At 34.2% G+C, this 17,284-nt stretch overlaps 1 protein-coding gene across 5 annotated transcripts in view; it reads right to left on the reverse strand.

Moving 5' to 3' along the window:
* Nucleotides 1-17,284, reverse strand: part of SYNE1 (spectrin repeat containing nuclear envelope protein 1) — a 308,485-nt gene that overhangs the window by 167,875 nt on the left and 123,326 nt on the right. For 4 of the 5 annotated variants that reach the window (XM_062572390.1, XM_062572389.1, XM_062572388.1 and 1 more), the window contains exons 1-4: nucleotides 5,999-6,248; nucleotides 4,516-4,807; nucleotides 3,608-3,780; nucleotides 1,271-1,580 (exon numbers count right to left, since the gene is read on the reverse strand). In XM_062572390.1, the coding sequence (XP_062428374.1) occupies nucleotides 1,271-1,580; nucleotides 3,608-3,780; nucleotides 4,516-4,807; nucleotides 5,999-6,111 (888 nt within the window). In that variant the 5' untranslated portion in view covers nucleotides 6,112-6,248. Of the gene's footprint in view, nucleotides 1-1,270; nucleotides 1,581-3,607; nucleotides 3,781-4,515; nucleotides 4,808-5,998; nucleotides 6,249-7,265; nucleotides 7,472-8,093; nucleotides 8,207-8,951; nucleotides 9,160-10,176; nucleotides 10,381-12,152; nucleotides 12,255-14,062; nucleotides 14,246-15,033; nucleotides 15,193-16,976; nucleotides 17,128-17,284 lie in introns of those variants that run through there. The other variant, XM_062572395.1, reaches the window with a different exon arrangement.

Consider the following 17,284-nt stretch of genomic DNA (forward strand, 5'->3'; position numbering starts at 1 on the left):
GTTTTAAAATCATTGTACTAAGCGATTCAGTTACCTTTGCATTGCACCATCTTTAACTCTCCTTAACCAAGCAGATGTTATACCAGGATGAAGCTGCACTGATCTCTAGAAATCAGATTCGTAGCTTACTATTTCTAGTTAAAAAAGAGAGCAAAAGCTCACCATAAAAAAAAAAAAGATTGTGTGAATAGATGGCAATTATAGATTAGATATCTCTTAGACATCTAATATCTATGATCTATGATTAAAACAATAAAACAATTGCAATAATATTATATTTCATCTCAAAAATAAAAACAAAATATCCTCCCAAACAAACAATAAGATTCCATATAATGATTCTCCTCATCATGTTTAGAAAGAAAAATGCGGATTTTTACTGAAGAATTTAATTAATATGTCCAAAATTTGACATTTTTCTATTAAATAGTTTGTTAGATCTTCTACTAATTAAGTTTGGACTTCTTTTTTATATAATGCATAGCTTAGTCATCTATAAGTCTTCAGCACTGTTCTCAGCACATGACTAGCTAAATCATAGTTACGTCTGATTCCTGAACTTCTGACAATGTCCTATATACGCAGTGTTTACTTCAGTTGCACAGTGATATTAGCCTCTTATTGTGTGGCCTCTGTTGCAGATGCAAAGTTTCCCATTAGCTGAGATGATGGAGACTGTAATTCAGAACTAGTGCCACTGTCATGACTGGCAGAAGATGTCTGTGGACTAACTTACATCTTTCCTCAGAAACTGAAGAGAACACCTGTAGAACATGTGCATGTGCTTAATGGCTTTGAACACCACAAGCTATGAGTGTATATCTTTCTCATAATAAGATTTCTCTCTCTGACATATGTTCATACCTTGTAAGGCATTTTACTCTAAGCAAAAAACAAAAAAAAAGAAAAAGAAAGAAAAGTGCAAAAGTGAAAAAGAATCAAATGAAAACAAATCTTGAAGAATTTCAGAAGTATTACCATATATATGAAACTAGGAATAAAATACATGCTCTTCATTTTTCCAAAATCACGAACATACTAATAATTCAAATTCTCAACCTTTCTTTACATTCCAGTGAATTTTAATAAACTACATTTATTTTTTTTGTTAGACTCCATCATAGGAACTGTAAGAAAAAACAAGACTATTCAAACACAAGCATTTGTTTAGTCACAATAAATTTAGGAAAATCAAAATTTTAGCCTTCTCTACAGATTGATGTCTAAGTATTTTACTTATTTGAAATGGTCGCCTTTGCTTTTATCTTACCTTGGCCACAACTGTGATGTCATTAAAGTGTGTTTTTAGTTCTTCTTGAGCTGCTTCTCCAAAAGAATCATCTTCAGTTTTTTCATACAGTTCCATAGCTTTTTTGGTGAGTTGATGTAAATCACTGGAGTGATCCTCTATCTCAGAAACAATAGCTTGGAAGTGGTCCAGTTGAGCAAACTTCTCCTTCAGACCAATCTGCAGTTCTATAGGATGTTCTGCTTTGTGGTCCAGTTTCTCTAACCACTGCTCCAGCTGGTTCTTCCTTTCCAGATATTCATTCCATTGGCTAATCACAGACTCTAGACAGCTTACATTAAAAAAACAAATATACAGTAGAGATGAGAAGTTTTGAAAAGGCAAAAAAAAAAAAAAAAAAGTATGTTTGTACTTTAATTGATATATTCTTTGTAGCTAGGTATAATATGTTTAGAATACACTTTTTCCTCCATCGTGCTTTAATTTTCTATGTCAGCTTAAATCCAAGCTATCCTAGACTTCCTCTGTTCTTCGAACTACTACATAAAACCCAACACAACTGCTTCCCCAGTACAGGTGAAACTAGCAATGTCTTTCTCAGACTAATGAAAAGCATACTTCAGTGTCTGTCCAGCAAAATAAAATACAGAACATTATTAGAGCTCTTCATGTAATAAATTCTCAGTCATAAAACACAGAGCAGCCTACAAAATTATTGAAAATGAAGAGATATTCCGGCAATTTTGGAAGAACAAAACAATCGTGTTGCTTCACTTACACTCTTCTGTTATCTATCCCTCCTTCTATCAGATCTCCATATCTCTCTGGGACTTGTGTTGAGGAATGTAATTCTGATTCTACTGGACTTAACAGTAGATAATAGTGCTCTAAAAGATCATCCAAAATGCAATGACCACCCAATTTAAATAATATTTTACAACACAAAGTGGGTAAAGTCAAAGTGAAAACTTAAAGCTTACCCATCATAATTTTCCACATATAATTTTATTAAAATTTTGGAAGAAAGTGAGAAATTGGTAGCACTGACTATATCCAAGCAAGCAGGTACTCTGCGGAGTTCATCCAAGAACTCCAATTTACCTGTATCATGGCTCCTACCACTAACAGTTGATATTTGATGCTCAGACACCCTAGTACTTAGATCATTTAGTGTACAGACGCACAATAGTTTTCTGATGCAAGGAAAATTTTGTTCTCATTAGCAAACTAAGGAAGTATGATCATGCAGAAGTTCACCAAGGGCCCACTTCTATCCACTAATGACTAAAATGGTGGAACACAGAGTACAACCCATAAATGAGAACAACCAGGCAGAGGCTGCAGCCAGTTTGGAGGACAGGATTTAAACAGCAAATGTTAAAAGAAATTTAGAAAGATGATATCTGATGATGAAAAGTAGTACTTTGCTTAGAAAGAAGAAATCAAATATACAAACATAAAATCAGGAAAAACTGTCCAGGATTAGTAATGTAGGAAAGGACTTGTAGACTGTAGTGGATAATAAACTGAACAAAATTTACAATATGATTTTGTTGGAAAGAAAGAAAAATCTCATTCTGGAATGTATTAAGAGGCATGTTGTATGAAGGAAATGCAAAATACTGATGCTTTATTCAGAATTTTTAAGGTCTCAAATAGAGTTCCGAGGTAAATCAACTTTTAGGTATTATCTTTAAGAAAAATGTGGATAAACTAAACACAGTCTGCAATTTACTGAAAGAACAATAAGGATGAAAAAGATCCAGAAACTATTAGTTCTGAAGAACACTGAAAGAATTAAGATTTCTGTTTGTCTAGAACAGAGACTGAGGCCTTCAAATATATAAGAAAGTTCTCATACAGGTAATAGGAATAACTTTCCATTTCCATAGAGGTTAGAACAAGACAAAATCAGCTTAATTTGCAAGAAAGATGACACAGAGTAGATATTACAGCAATATTTTAATTAAAAACATAATGAAACATAGAGTTGAGAAATCTTCTTCCCAAAAGTTTTGTAAAGAAAAGTTAGGTAAATATATGTCAGATGTTCTTTGTTCTGCCCAGTACAGGTTCAGTAACTCAGGAAGCCTTTTCTAGATTTTTATTTGTATGAATTCGTATGATTTATATTTATTTTTACACTACCATCTCACATGAAATTTGATTCATCTATTGAGTAAAATCATTGTCTTTTCTACAAAGGGCTCCATTTTTTCAGATAAATATTTTTATTTGATGATGCAACTTTCCCCTCAGATATCAGTAACAAAGGAATGGACTCATATATGCTGCATAGTACCACTCCTTGTAAGCAAAGATGACAGGGTCTGAACTGTGTTTTCCAGGGAGTTTTACCTCTGCCATTTCACTGAGGTGTTGATGATGTCATTCCAAACATCCTTCAGCATTTGTAGCTGGTTTTGTATCACCTTTTGTCCTCCCTCACTGCTGCTTCTAAGTGCTTTTTCCCCTTTGCCAATGGCCATGTTCAGCTTAACTTCCCCATCACCTTTGAGTAAGAGGATCTCCTGTGAGGAAAAATAAATAAATAAATAAGAAGCAATAATAATTATATGTATATATGTATGTATAAAATGTAGACTGATGGCAGGTGAAAGGTGTATTTTCAACAGGGAGCACCATTTTTTCTGAGCTCATTTACCACTTGAAAATGATGTCCAGTATGAATTCCTAGACATCCTTTCATACAAGTGCCTGTCCCTTGCTACGTGCTAGTAATGCAACAGCTACTCCCACAGCCATACAAGTATTTCACTGCATTGATTATCCTAAAATATTGCCCACATTGCAGTAGATAATGAAAAGGTCAAGCTCTGCACAGAAAAACAGTACCATGCAGCTAGAGGTAATCTCAAGAGAGCCCATGGCGAGATTAGCTACACTGCTGTCTTTCCTAATAGATGTTTATCTAATCCATTCTCAAAGATCTGCGACAGATATGTCACAGCTTCTCTGTGTGAACTATTCCAAGGCTTTCCCACCATCAGAAAGCTTTTTTGGACCTGAATTCATATTTTTATAGTTGGCTCTTATTCATTAAATGTAATACTTGTCCGCCTCCACCTTAAATACCATAATATTTTTCATATCTTATCTCCCAATATGTCAATGTCACTTTAAATTCTAATCTTGTGCTTCACAACCATGCAAAGAAAGAAATACAAAAATCTTATTTTTCCTTTGATGCGATCCTCATCCAATATTAGTCTTAATGCAGTATCTTTATTTCTGTAGCTCTTTACCTGAATTTGTATCAGTCTTCTCTCTAGTGTGGCTTTGCTACCAACAGTGCTCTTTGATGATGACAGTTTATCTTGAACATCTTTCACCCATGACCACATGCTCTGTAGTGCCTCCTCCAAAGCAAGATGCTCCTGGAGTGCAACCTGACATGTTCGCAGCTTCTCCTTGACAGTTTTGACCATGTTTTGGTAACTGGTGAGATGTTGAGAGGCTAGGTGCACTTCCCTCCCTGCACCTTGTCCTCCTTCATTTAAAGCCTGTGCCATCTGTGAGAGTTTATCAAAAGATTCTCTGAAAGAAAAAAAATGGGGACTGAAAATCAATTTCATAAAGCATATAATACTATTATAGCAACTATTAGAAGTTATGAAGGCTGCTTACATAATCACCTACTCCATCAGTGATAGACTTCAGAACTTATGGAAAAGTTACCTGGGAGAGACTGAAGGGAAATGAAGCACTATACATTGATTAATAACTTTTCCTTATGTATCATACCATTTCTTCTACATTTTAGTACTCTAAATGATCACACTAAAATCTTGATGCTGCAAATTTAAACTAAAAGTTAATTTTACCTTCTTTTAGGCTGACAGATTTTCTAGTTCTATATGAACTGCTACCTTTCTGTACCTGTCAAAGCTTCTGAGTATGTAGTTTATTGTCTTTGACAGGTAGGAAGTATGATGGAAAGGTCAGGCCACTTGTCCAGGATTAGACACTGAGCCTGGGATTCTATACAAGGTTCAGTAAAAGGGATTCAGACTCTGCCCTTATACAGTCTCAGTTAATCTTAAACTACCAGACTACCCATCCTGTATCCTCCAGATCACGGGAATTTACCCCAGACCAAACTGTCTTGTATCAGTCTCAAAGGAATAGGTAGGGATGGTAGGATGTTTTCTTTTAGCACGCTGTGAGGTTTGAACAACTGAATACTATTTTTGTTCTATCTATCTCCACCAACCTAATAATTAAAAAAGAATTTGAAAAACCACAATGTTCTAAAAAAAGGAAATTACTTCATCTTTCATTGGCTCAGTTTGCATTCTAGAAAGATTTCACATAGCCAATGTGGCTCTTATTTGGGCTTTTTATATATAGTCAGCTTTATATGAGAATGGGTCCTGGTTACTCCTTTGGATTCAAATATCATGGGACAGAAAGGGAAAAAAAAAGAAAAATAAATTAAATAGAAAAGTCTTATGTTTACTATTGCGTCTAATTAGAGATGATATGATACTTTACAGGTTTTAATTATTAATGAAGTAACATAAGCTCTTCTTAATGAGAAATTGGATCTGACATCAAATCCAAATCTGCTTAAAACTAGGAGTATCTGCATCCAGCCTCCTTTCACAGAGTATGTCCCAACGCCTCTGTCAATCTCTCACAAACACTTTCCACCCAAACAGTCTAGTTTCATTGTTGCTTTATAAGAGAAAAAAAGTGATCTTTTTTAGGAAATATGTTTCATACTACCTTGAAATCAGTAATTCTTCCAGCAACTTTTCCACTTTCTGCACCTCATTTTTCTTCTCAGGAATAAGCTGTTTGCTCTCTCCTAATGCTTCTGTGCTTATTCTTTCTTCCATTTCATGTATCAACAGGCTGAGTTTCTTGTGCTGATCTTCAAAACTACAGAACACATAAGTATTTCCTTAAAAATATTTCTCAGATGGAGTAAAGTCAGTAAGAAGTTCACCCAGTACTTTGGCTATCTATAAGATCAGGAGAATTAAGCTAGGTATCAATTTAATGCCTAGTGAATGAGAGTTTTACACCAAACATAATTCTACAGTGACGACTAATCTAAAAATATTCTGCGACTCTCTAAAAATATTCAGTAAAATCATGGGAACTACAGTCAGAAAGAAGCCTCCAAAATTTAAAGTGGCAGTACTTTTATTTATTAGTATATTCAATAAAGACAGCCCAAATGATAGATCTTTCCAAATGCTTCTAAAGGTTTAGACTAAGGTTAAAAAACAAACATGAGTAGAACTGGGCTTTTACTCAATATTGACATATACATTTTTATGAGCACTTGAAGTGTAGTGCTCACAATTTCTCTGACAGAACATAATTGGAATACGAAGTGCTCAAAACTAAGCAAAATAGGCTCTGGCTTTTAGTGCCTATATTTGCAAACCTTTTCCTTACATGAAGGCAGACCAAAAATTTCCATCTCATCTTGCTGTTTTATCCATTACTGCTACAGTAACTTTCCTTCCAATTAGAAACAGTTCTGAACATAATTGTGACTGAAAACATTTGAACAATCCAATTTCCCAAAATAATTTAAGAGTGCTTTCCCAGTAGCTCCTTAAGAATTATGTCCATCTAAAATGGGACAGGACAGAATACATGCTGTACAAAAAGCATACTATCATCAAAGTCTAGGGCAGAACATGAAAACTCAGCATACTTTTTCACATCCCTTCTCAGAAATTACATTTAAAATTACTGTGAACCCAACTGCTGATTGGGGATCACATGAGCTAGACAGATCTTCCATGTATGTTATCCCAATCTCACACACTTTAAGCAAATCAATACCCTTGGAGCAAGAACTGTTGCTTTTTTAGTGGAGACCTCTGTTTTCTCTTAAATCTTTCTCTTAAATCTTCTCAAAGGAGAAAGCAACCAGGACTAGAGTAAACAATTGGCAATCATTTGAAATTGTGTCCTGAATTTCCACAGCCTGAAGATTTCATTCAGCCTATCTGAGACTACTTGTATTACTTACCTTCCTAGGTCTGAAGCACAAGCTTCCAGGGCTTGCTTATCTTTCAGACACTGGTTGAGAAATTCCTGGAATTTCTGGGTAGACTTTTCTATTTGCTCCTGGATATGACTCACAACTGGTTTGGGTAAACAAGCATACAAATTTTCTCCTTCCTTACAGGCAGCTTCTAATTTGTTCTGTCCCTCACTAACAGAGTCCAGCACAACCTGTGTAATGAAAGACAGTTTCAACATGCAAGATGTAATAGCTAAAGATAAGCAATATTTCTACTAGAAGCAGTCAAATTTCCCCAAGAAGATGAGACTCACTTCTAGCTAAAGGACAAATTCAAAGCAGATCTTTCAAATAAAAATTTATAAAATGGTTTTAATATTCACAGAGTTCAATGTTCCTATCTGGTCCAAAGGCAGCAGTTTGCAATAAATGGACCAGCATATGATCTGCTTGTGCTCCATCTGACCAGAAAACAATTCTGAGAAGCTTTGACCTAAGCATTAATCTAAAGGACAGAATAGTACAAGAAACAATAGGAAAAGGAAGAGAAGATAAAGAAGGGGAAAAAATAAAAAAAAGATTAAATATCAGAAACCAAAATAGTTTAGTTATATATATATTTATATATTTTTTCTAGAAATTAAAGTTTGACCATCTGAATGGTGAACATACTGGTTTCCCTATATTTCCCCTACAGTATACGTTGCTGTGTTGAACGATGTTTATGTTTTTGAAAAAATAGTGGTAAACACATCCATAGCTATAAATTAGAGTTGTAACTAGATACATATGTTAAAATAGTTAATTACATTTTTTTTGATTTGTTAACTATACCTGCAAATCATGAAGCTTTGCCTCTATGATTTTGCTGTCTCCAGACCTGTCAGATGATTCTTTTACTGTAGTCTTCACACCAGAAAACCACTCCTGGAATTCTTGCATAGAATCTTATTTAATAAAAAAAAAACACAGAGAAGAGAAAATTCTTTCAAGAAGAAGCATTATTGACAATGATGTTCATCTGTCTTCCACACTTTCAGGAAAAGCCTGCAAATGCTAAAGTGATGAGTCTCACTTCCTTCAATGATCTTGGAGGCTGGAGGGTGGGACTCATTTCATAATATGTTAGATGTTTCCAGTGTAAACATCTAAATTTGAGCAGTCAGACTAGGTTCCCCTTTACAGTTGATGGGAAAAGACAGGTATTTCTGGCTGTGATTTATCTGGCCCAGTTTAACATTGGATAAATATCTCCTTTAAGATTAACTAAATGTCTATTTCTCTCTACCAAGAAGCCCAGGAAGTAGCTCAGATGTAGACATTATAAACATCTTCATTTGGTTAACTCCTTCTCTGAATGGTAAATACATAAAGTGTATGTATTTAATACTTAAATGAAGAAGTGGGAATGTATGAGAATGTGAGGCAGCAACAGATGAACTGAAGAAAGGCAGAACTGAGCTTGCCTTTCATGAATGTTAAATGTTTAAAGATGAATTTTGTTTTTGCAAAATACATTGTTTTGCAGCAGATACAAAATGAACACTTAGTAACAGAAGTTTCTGAAAGGCAAATACAAAAATAAAGTTGTAACTGCAAGTGACATCACTGGAAATACTGGTAGGCTGTTCTTTGGCCGAATGATTCATGGCTGCGGGCTAACGGCTCATATTAACAAGCCTGAAGACTCACTGAGGAAGTGTTTTTCCAGGGACTCCTGCATGCTGGCCAGTGTCCTGGAACAGAGTTGATTCACAGCTTCATACTTCTTTATTAATGAAGTGACAGCGCCACCAAGAGTCTCCAGCTCCACAGAGTGGTACTTGCGACAGAGGCTGTTGAGGTTCTCCTGGGTCAAGTCAATGCTGCTCTGCTGAAGCTGAAGGTCTCTCTGTGTCTCCTGAGAGTAAAGTTACAACACAAATACTACATTTCTGAAGAAACAAGAGAACTATTTCTTTTCCTCAAGCATTCCTGCTCCTCTCACATGCTCCTTCCTCCTATGGTCTATTGCAAGACCTAGACAAAGTCAAGGAAAGGTACTGGACCATGTCTCCCAAATTTCTCAAATGAGGTGGATCTGTGAAGCTAGAGTCAGAACAGAAATAGGAAATATGATCTTTTTCCACACTTTTATAGTCTATTTTAAAAATAACAATTTTCAAGACATAATGAATAGCCTTATTTATTTTCTGCAAAGTCTGATAGGACAGGTAAGATGCACTAAGCCACTGGTGTTTGCTGGGACTTCTGAATGAAAGGGAGCTTTTATCTGTCTAGAGAAGAACATTTACCCCCAAATTAAATTTGAATTCACTGGCTTTAATGTGTTGTTCAGGATAAAAAAAATTCCACATGTCTTGTCACGTTAAGATGTACGTAATCATATGCAATCAAGAGACCACTAGGATGGAGACAAAAGAATTGCTACATATGAGGACTGATGAGACCTTCTGAGGTAAAAGTTTGTGTTAAACTAAGTTCAGTCAAAGTCTTTTACTTTTGTGAGTTATAAATTCACAAAAATTTCAAGAGGGTGGATGCACATGTAAGCATGCTGAAGTAATAACTGAAGAGCTCAATGTAATGAAATATGTTCTTACCACAATAAAGACTGTGCTATTCCTTAAAATTTTCTAAAAGGTGTATAATTCAGTATGAAGTTGATAGATTGGAAATTCTGGTCACTGGTGGAACTTCTTCAAGAAAATGACTGTATTGTTTGCTAGTATTCTACGATCTAGACAACACTTTTTTTCTCATCATTTTCTCATATTTTTTCTCATCAAATGAAAATTAACATGAAATACCATATTTAATTGTTGTTATATCTAATTAGTAAAAACTCTGATAAAAAAAAAAAAAAAAGAGAGATCACTACATAATAAACAGTACATTCATCTTCTTCTGCACTGACCTTCACTTTATTTAGAGCTTCAGGGTTCAGGTTACGTGCACAGCTTAACAGTGTCTCTTCCACTGTTGTCAACCAGTCTGTCATCTGATCAATAAGCTTCTGTAACTGTATCTTCTGAGTATTGAAATCTTTTAGTGTCTCTTCTGCGGTCTCTGACATTTCTTTGGCATGTTCCAACTTTTGCCTCAAATCTGATTCTATGAACTAAAAGTAAAATATAATTATAAGCTGTTAAAATGAAACATTTTTCATGGTAACAAGAGAACTAAAAGTTTTTGGAAAAAATGGAAAGCAGGAATGTGACACAATAATTTTGCTCTCTTTACATCCATAACTAAACACTTACATAAATAAAAAATGGCAGCCATTCAGAATCAAAGCTTAGCTCTATGGAAACCTAAAGAAGGGATATTAACTTCCAAAAAGCCAGACTGCAAACTGATGTGTTATTATCCACCTCTGAGAAATAAAGAGCTGACCTCTTTCTTTTACAACACATTCCATACATATACAATGACCTAAATACAACTAACTCTATAAAAAGAAAGATGAGTTGGTAAGCCTTAGAGTGTGGAGGCTTAAAGAATTTGTATGTAAGGCTGATTAAAATCAAAGACACAAAAAATCAAAACACAAAAACACTAGAATATTATCCTTTAGTCTGTTTAAACTCAGCTATATGTGTAATTATAATAGATGTTTGCTGTGTACATTTTACTAATGAAAAGTAGATCATATCACTCATGATAGGATAATATCTATAAATGAGCAATTGCTAAGACTTCTGTTAAGGAATTCATCTCATTTTGTTTTCCGGATGTGACCTGATCATACTGTAATTTACTTAAATATATTCAGCATTTGAATGTGCTCAATTAACGTGTGGATTTATGTTTTAGTTGGGAGTTTTGTTCTTAAATTTACATTTTACATTTATACATTAACTACAGTTATTTTATTGTAACTATGATGTAATTTTTTGTATTTATCACACTCAGTAGTTGCAAAAGGCTGTGTGTTGGTTAATAGCAATATATTGCAAAATAGCATACTCTAAGTTTTGTTCTATAAATAGACAGATACCAAGTTGTGAAAAAAATGTGAAACTTGAAGCTTCTGAACCTCTCATATAAAAGAAACAACCTAGGGAGAATATAGGCAACAGCACATCTCTTTACTATAGGGTTCTTGGGTTGTACTTTGTGATATCATTCCCTAAAATATCTTAATTGCTAATTTAGGCTTATGTTTGTGGCCATGGCATAATCTTGAAAAGGTCTGAGTGTTAGACTATGTTCAGCTAAAATATGATGAATGTTTTGAAAGAAATATCTATCGAGATACTTCCCTGCTTGTGGAAATCCCACAAGCCAGCTTTTAAAACTTCTGATACATTGAAATTTGATAATCTCACATAATCATTTTCCATTTGAAATCAAATATCCAAGGAATCATATTTTCATGTGCTCTATTCTCATATATTCTTTTGCCCTAAAACTTAAAAAATAAGGATCTAGCCAGTAATAAAAGTTCAGTAGGTCAAAGTTCCTGTTTTTTCCCTTTCTTTCTTCTTTTAGTAACAGTTGGTTCTGGGCACTAATTCCAATCTGCTAAAGAATACTTTTATTCCACTACCTAATGCATTATAAACCTTTCAAAGAGGCAAACTTTGTATATACCCATGTATGACAGGGCTTAATGCTGTGCAGTGTTGAAAATACCTGAATTATACCTGATCAGCTACCCTGTAAACTATTTACAGTTGCAATTCTAATCTCCAATTATAACATCCTTACTTAGAAAAAGCAACAGTGAAAAAGAAATATGAATAAATAAATAATAAACAGTAACCATGATACATAATAGTGCCATATACATCTTCTTAAAAGATAAAGGCAGTACAGGAGAGACAAAGTGCAGGAGTTTCTTCTTAGTCATTTGAATACAGACTGTGATGAACAATGTCTTTAGTTTACCTGAAGATCTGCAGGAGGCTCTTGACTGTGGGTCAGTTCTTTGAGATCTGAAATTTTAGAACTAAGCTGCTCCAATTTCAGTTCCTTGTCCTTAACTTCAGACTGTAAAACAAATGTAGTCAAAAAATTTCATATCAAACAACAAAAAGGCTTTAGAGCTTCAGATGGATGCTTCATCAAATGGAAAAAAAAGAAAGAAAATTGGTAAAAAAAAAGTTTAGCAAGTAAAGGCAAACACAGTTCTATTAGCTTTCTTCTCTAAAATCTACCATCTCCTTTTCTTTAGTAGATTGAATTCAGAGATTTTTTCCTCTCCATTAAAACAAACACACACATTTTAGCATTTAAAATGCTTTAACAGCTTCAGTTTCTTAAAAGTGGCTGAATAAAAATGAGAATGTCATTGTTTATTTGACTGGAAAAAATCTACTGTGGTTGTTAGGTTCCACTTGATGGAACACAGAGTATAATACATGTGCTCTCTGGTTTTTATTACAAGGAAGTGAGCTCTTGGAAAAAATTAGACATAGAACTTTTATGCTCAAAACAGAATTAAAATATAAATGCTGCCATGCACTGATGTATCAGGATCTTGCATTTATTCTGAATATACAGATCTAAGTTACAAAGAATTATTTTATTTACTAAAGTAATAATAGCAACAAGAAAGAGAAAATCATAATTTGTATATTATAATTTTGAAGTATTAGACAAATAATTAGTATGAGTGTCTAAGCTATTACCCAGATTTCATTTTCTAGAAAATTCAAACAGGTCACTGATTAAAATATTGGATCAAAGATTTAAGGAAAAAATTACTGCATTCAGCTTCTCCCCTGCCATGGTACAAGTTCAGGTTCAGAGTATCCTCAGGAGTCGCTTTGCATTAGAGGGATATAACATGGGTTGACAAGGGGAAAGGGAAAACTGTTCTAGCCCATGTAAAAGGTACTGAATAATCCTTTTCATGCTCATCTATTTCTGATTGCTGAAATGGCAGGACCCTTATGCCAGTAAACAGGCTTTCCTCTGTGACTGCAAATGTATGCACAGTCCTCATGCCCTCTGCTGTTCTGGCCCTCCTCTAAATCAGGCACACCAGTGGTTCAGGCACTGGCTGCTCTTATCTCAGATCAGCTTTAATACTGATTAATTTAGGTGGTCTCACTGCTCTAGTAAGCAGAATAATATTAAATAAAGTTTTATCCTCAGCAAAAACCTGCTTTAGCACCATTTCATATTTCATTGCATTGCTTATATATGTTCACTATGTATCTTCTTAAGGGCATTATTAATTTCAAATTCAGTAGAGCAGGAGTCATTCTGCAGTTGATCTGCTGTATATTTTAAGCCAGTGGTGGCAGAATGCTTTCTGAGCACTGGCTATATTTCTGAAGTAATTTAACACTATTCAGAGTGGAAAGACATAATCTTAGTGAAACCGTTATAATCCAACATTAAAATCTGCCCTTCAATCCACTATGCTTTTTTTATTGTACCATCTGAACGATTCAACCTCTAAGAAAAGATTTTTAAAAACTCCTATTTTTTTGCTTAACCTCAGCTGAAGTTGTCAAAAATTATCATCAATTTCTTTTGCAAAAGAGTTTGGTCTAATGCTTTTTATAATTTTGTTCTTATAAGACCATGGTTTCACGTATTGCTAAAGCCAAAATAATTATGGGACTCAGATTTAGTAAGAGGTATATTGCTTTTGTTTCTATTAGAAGAAGCCAAATTCAAAAAAAACTCTGGAGTTCTGTCAACCAGCCCACAAGGTAGTGATACTGTTGACTGAGCAGAAGACATAGTGATCTACAACAACACTGCCTTATATATGTGGCTGTTACCAGCTGAGAATTTGGCCCAGAAGATACTGACATTTTTATCACTAATTTTCAGGTAAGTACCTGGAACTCTTTCAGGATGACCTCCATTCTCTGACTATTGCTCAGGTTGGTGATGTATTCATTCAGCTGAGAAATGCATTTATTACACCATCCTTCCATTTCATCTCTGATTTTCAGTATGTCATCCCACAGAGACACACTTAGACTCAACCGGTCTATGTTGTCTTCAATCCTTTCTGACACCTTTTAAAAATGGAGAACATATCCACACCATTCAGAAATGATGTTTAGATTTCTTTATTTTGACGTCAATTTTAAGACAGAATTAGAAATTCTAGCATTAGTGAACCTAGGCAAAATAATTTTCCTCTTAGAAATATGTGTAAGTTCAAAGCAATAATACAATTTTTACTTAGTTTCCTATATCATAAAAATAATAAAAATCATACGTGACAATTTCTAAGTCTTTTGACTGGCAAAGAGTTTTATGTCCAAATAAACTTTACTTTTAAAAGCAGTTATATTTGTCTTTATTAAGACAAATGTCTTATATTCTTATAAAAGAATTGCTAATAAAGCTGTATAAATATGAAAATTTAAAATATTAGCTTTTGTATCATGTTTCTCTGCTATAATACTGTCTTTCTCAATATATTCACATCTTATTAAGATCTTTTCAATTTTGAATCTTTTTAATATAATCTACTGTCTAATTTTTTCAGTCCAATTTAAGTTACTGAATCAATACTGATGTACACTAGGTGGGAATCCAATCCAAATTTATATTCAGAAGCATGCACTGAGCTACTTTATACCGGTTACATTCATACATTGTTTGTTATAAGACATCTTTACAAATCTAGCAAATGAATGCATACAATATATGCCAAATCCCTATGAATATCCTTCCAAGATATATTTCAAAGTAAACTTTAGTAAACAATTGCACTTCAAGCTCTTAAGAAAATACTAATACTGCAATGTTTGCGATCTTAAAAAATGTATTCAGTGTATAAACATCAGGTTCTTACATCAAGCCACTTGTCCACTGTACAATTCATATCTGTCTTCACTGCAGTGGGGTCACAGTTACGAACTCTTTTCAATTCTGCTAGCAAATGTTTTCCTTTATTGGTGAAAATATCCAGGTCTTTTTGTTTATCACTCAGATCCTTCTTGGCAGCTTCATGCTGTGAACATAAATATTTGCTTGTTTAATGAAGCCTTGAAGAAAGGAAGAAAGAAAAATCCAGTTCTCCAGTAACCCATGTCTAGGCCCATGGTATATGGAACGCATTTGATAAGCCTCAGTCAGTACGCCATCTAACATTTAACTATATCATAAAGCACAGAAAAATGTGGAAGGTTTCCTCACGAGTGTACTAAAAACTTAAGACATTTTCATAATTAAAGCATACAAGTGGGAGCAATAAATTCTAGATTTTTCCCACTTGGTAACAAGCTATCTATCTTCAGGCAAGTAATTTAAATTCTTTTTTTATTCTTCAGATACCCTATCTCTAAAATTGAATAACAACAACACATTACTAACTAATTACTATATAAAACCACTTCTTGCATTACAGCAAGGTAAGCAGAAGGTGTTGCTAACCTGTCACTGCTGGATACCCTGGAAGACAAAGTACAAATGTGTTCAAAAAGTAATTAAACAAAATCATGGAAGATAATTCCCTGAGGACTATCAAATTTGCAATTGCAGGCTAAGGGAAATCTTTAAAAATATATTGCTGGAAGATGTGACAATATACTGAGGAAGGAACACAATAAACATCTCTTTCCCTTAGCAAGTCACAGATCACAGAACTTAGGAAGTTATAGATCAGCATTAGAGATAAGCTGCTAGTCTGGATCCAGTATGGCCAATTTTATGTTATTATGGTACACTGTTAGGAATTGGGCAAAATATCTGTTGTGCTGCAGCTCCTTCAGGTCCAACTATAGCCATTGTTGAGGTAATAGGGCATTTTTTCACAAGCCAAGGCTCACATTGAAGAAATAAGTTATATGGAAGTTATACTCACTTCTTTATAACACTGACAACGCAACTCTCTGGGCTAAAATTAATCTATACTCTGTTCCCCTCTTAACTTGATGAATACTTGCCATGTAGTTCCAGTTAAAATGTCTATTAAAAAGAACCTAAAAATATGCATACTTTGGAACGATGGTTATACAGTTCTGACTGCTGAATCTTTAATGAAGAGCTCAATAGACTTCCAAATGAACTTATCCTCTAAATGAATGGAAAGAATTTAACTCAGAACTTTTTTTTTAGGCTGATGGTTTAAGAATAACTTGGGCTGATACAATTTGGAATGTTAAAAATATAATTCAGTGAAATGAATGGAATATAGAGATCCAACTTCCTTATTTCTTCTCAATGGCCAGTATCAACACTGTATTCCTTTGAACAAAGTAGTCTTAAGCAAAACGAAAGATATTAAAACTTGCTAAACTTCAGAAAAAGAGCCAAATTTGTGTTTGAGGAGATAGCAATGCTTTTTTCTTCCTGTGACAGAGAATAATATTCCAGTGTCAGCTTTTTCTTTCATTGGCTTTTATCCATTCAAAAAATTATCCAATATGGAAAACCATTGGAGTATGTTCACCGGAAATATCTTCTCATACTGTGATGGGAATGTATTTTTCCATGTATTTTATATAAAAAGTAGCTATAGCATAGCTTCCATATAAATTAAAAATTTACATTTTTAGATGTTAAAATGTACTTTAAAATAGCAGCAATCAAATACACATTAATGGATCTCACCAAAAGGGCAGAAAGGACTATATTCTTTCCTTTTTAACAGAATCAGTAAGATTTAAATTCTGAGTGTCAGCTCGACAAGATGTGACAGTAACTTTAAAGAACTTTAAACATAGCTCAGAGGCCACTTTTCAAACAGAAGACAAAGATCAGTTAAGCCCCTCAAATGAAAATACTTTTAATTACCTTTGATAAAGTTCGCCTGACGTCTTCACGATCCTTCCAAATGGATTTGATCACAGAAGTACTGTCAGCACTGTCTATGACTTTTGTTACCATCGACTTCAAACTCTGATATTCCTTCATTAGATCGATAAGAACACAGCACTGGTCCTTTCTGAAACGGGAAAGAGCTGTGTCAGACAGCACTGCCCACTATATTGTTGCTGAAGCAAGAGAATGTGATATAGCAATTCATCCTGGGGGTGCAAGTAGAAATCAGGATGAAGTGCTAAGTATGTTTTGGTCAGCCAAGGAAATATTATTTTGAGCTT

Source organism: Rhea pennata, chromosome 3, assembly GCF_028389875.1.
Source record: "Rhea pennata isolate bPtePen1 chromosome 3, bPtePen1.pri, whole genome shotgun sequence".
Lineage (NCBI taxonomy): Eukaryota > Metazoa > Chordata > Aves > Rheiformes > Rheidae > Rhea > Rhea pennata.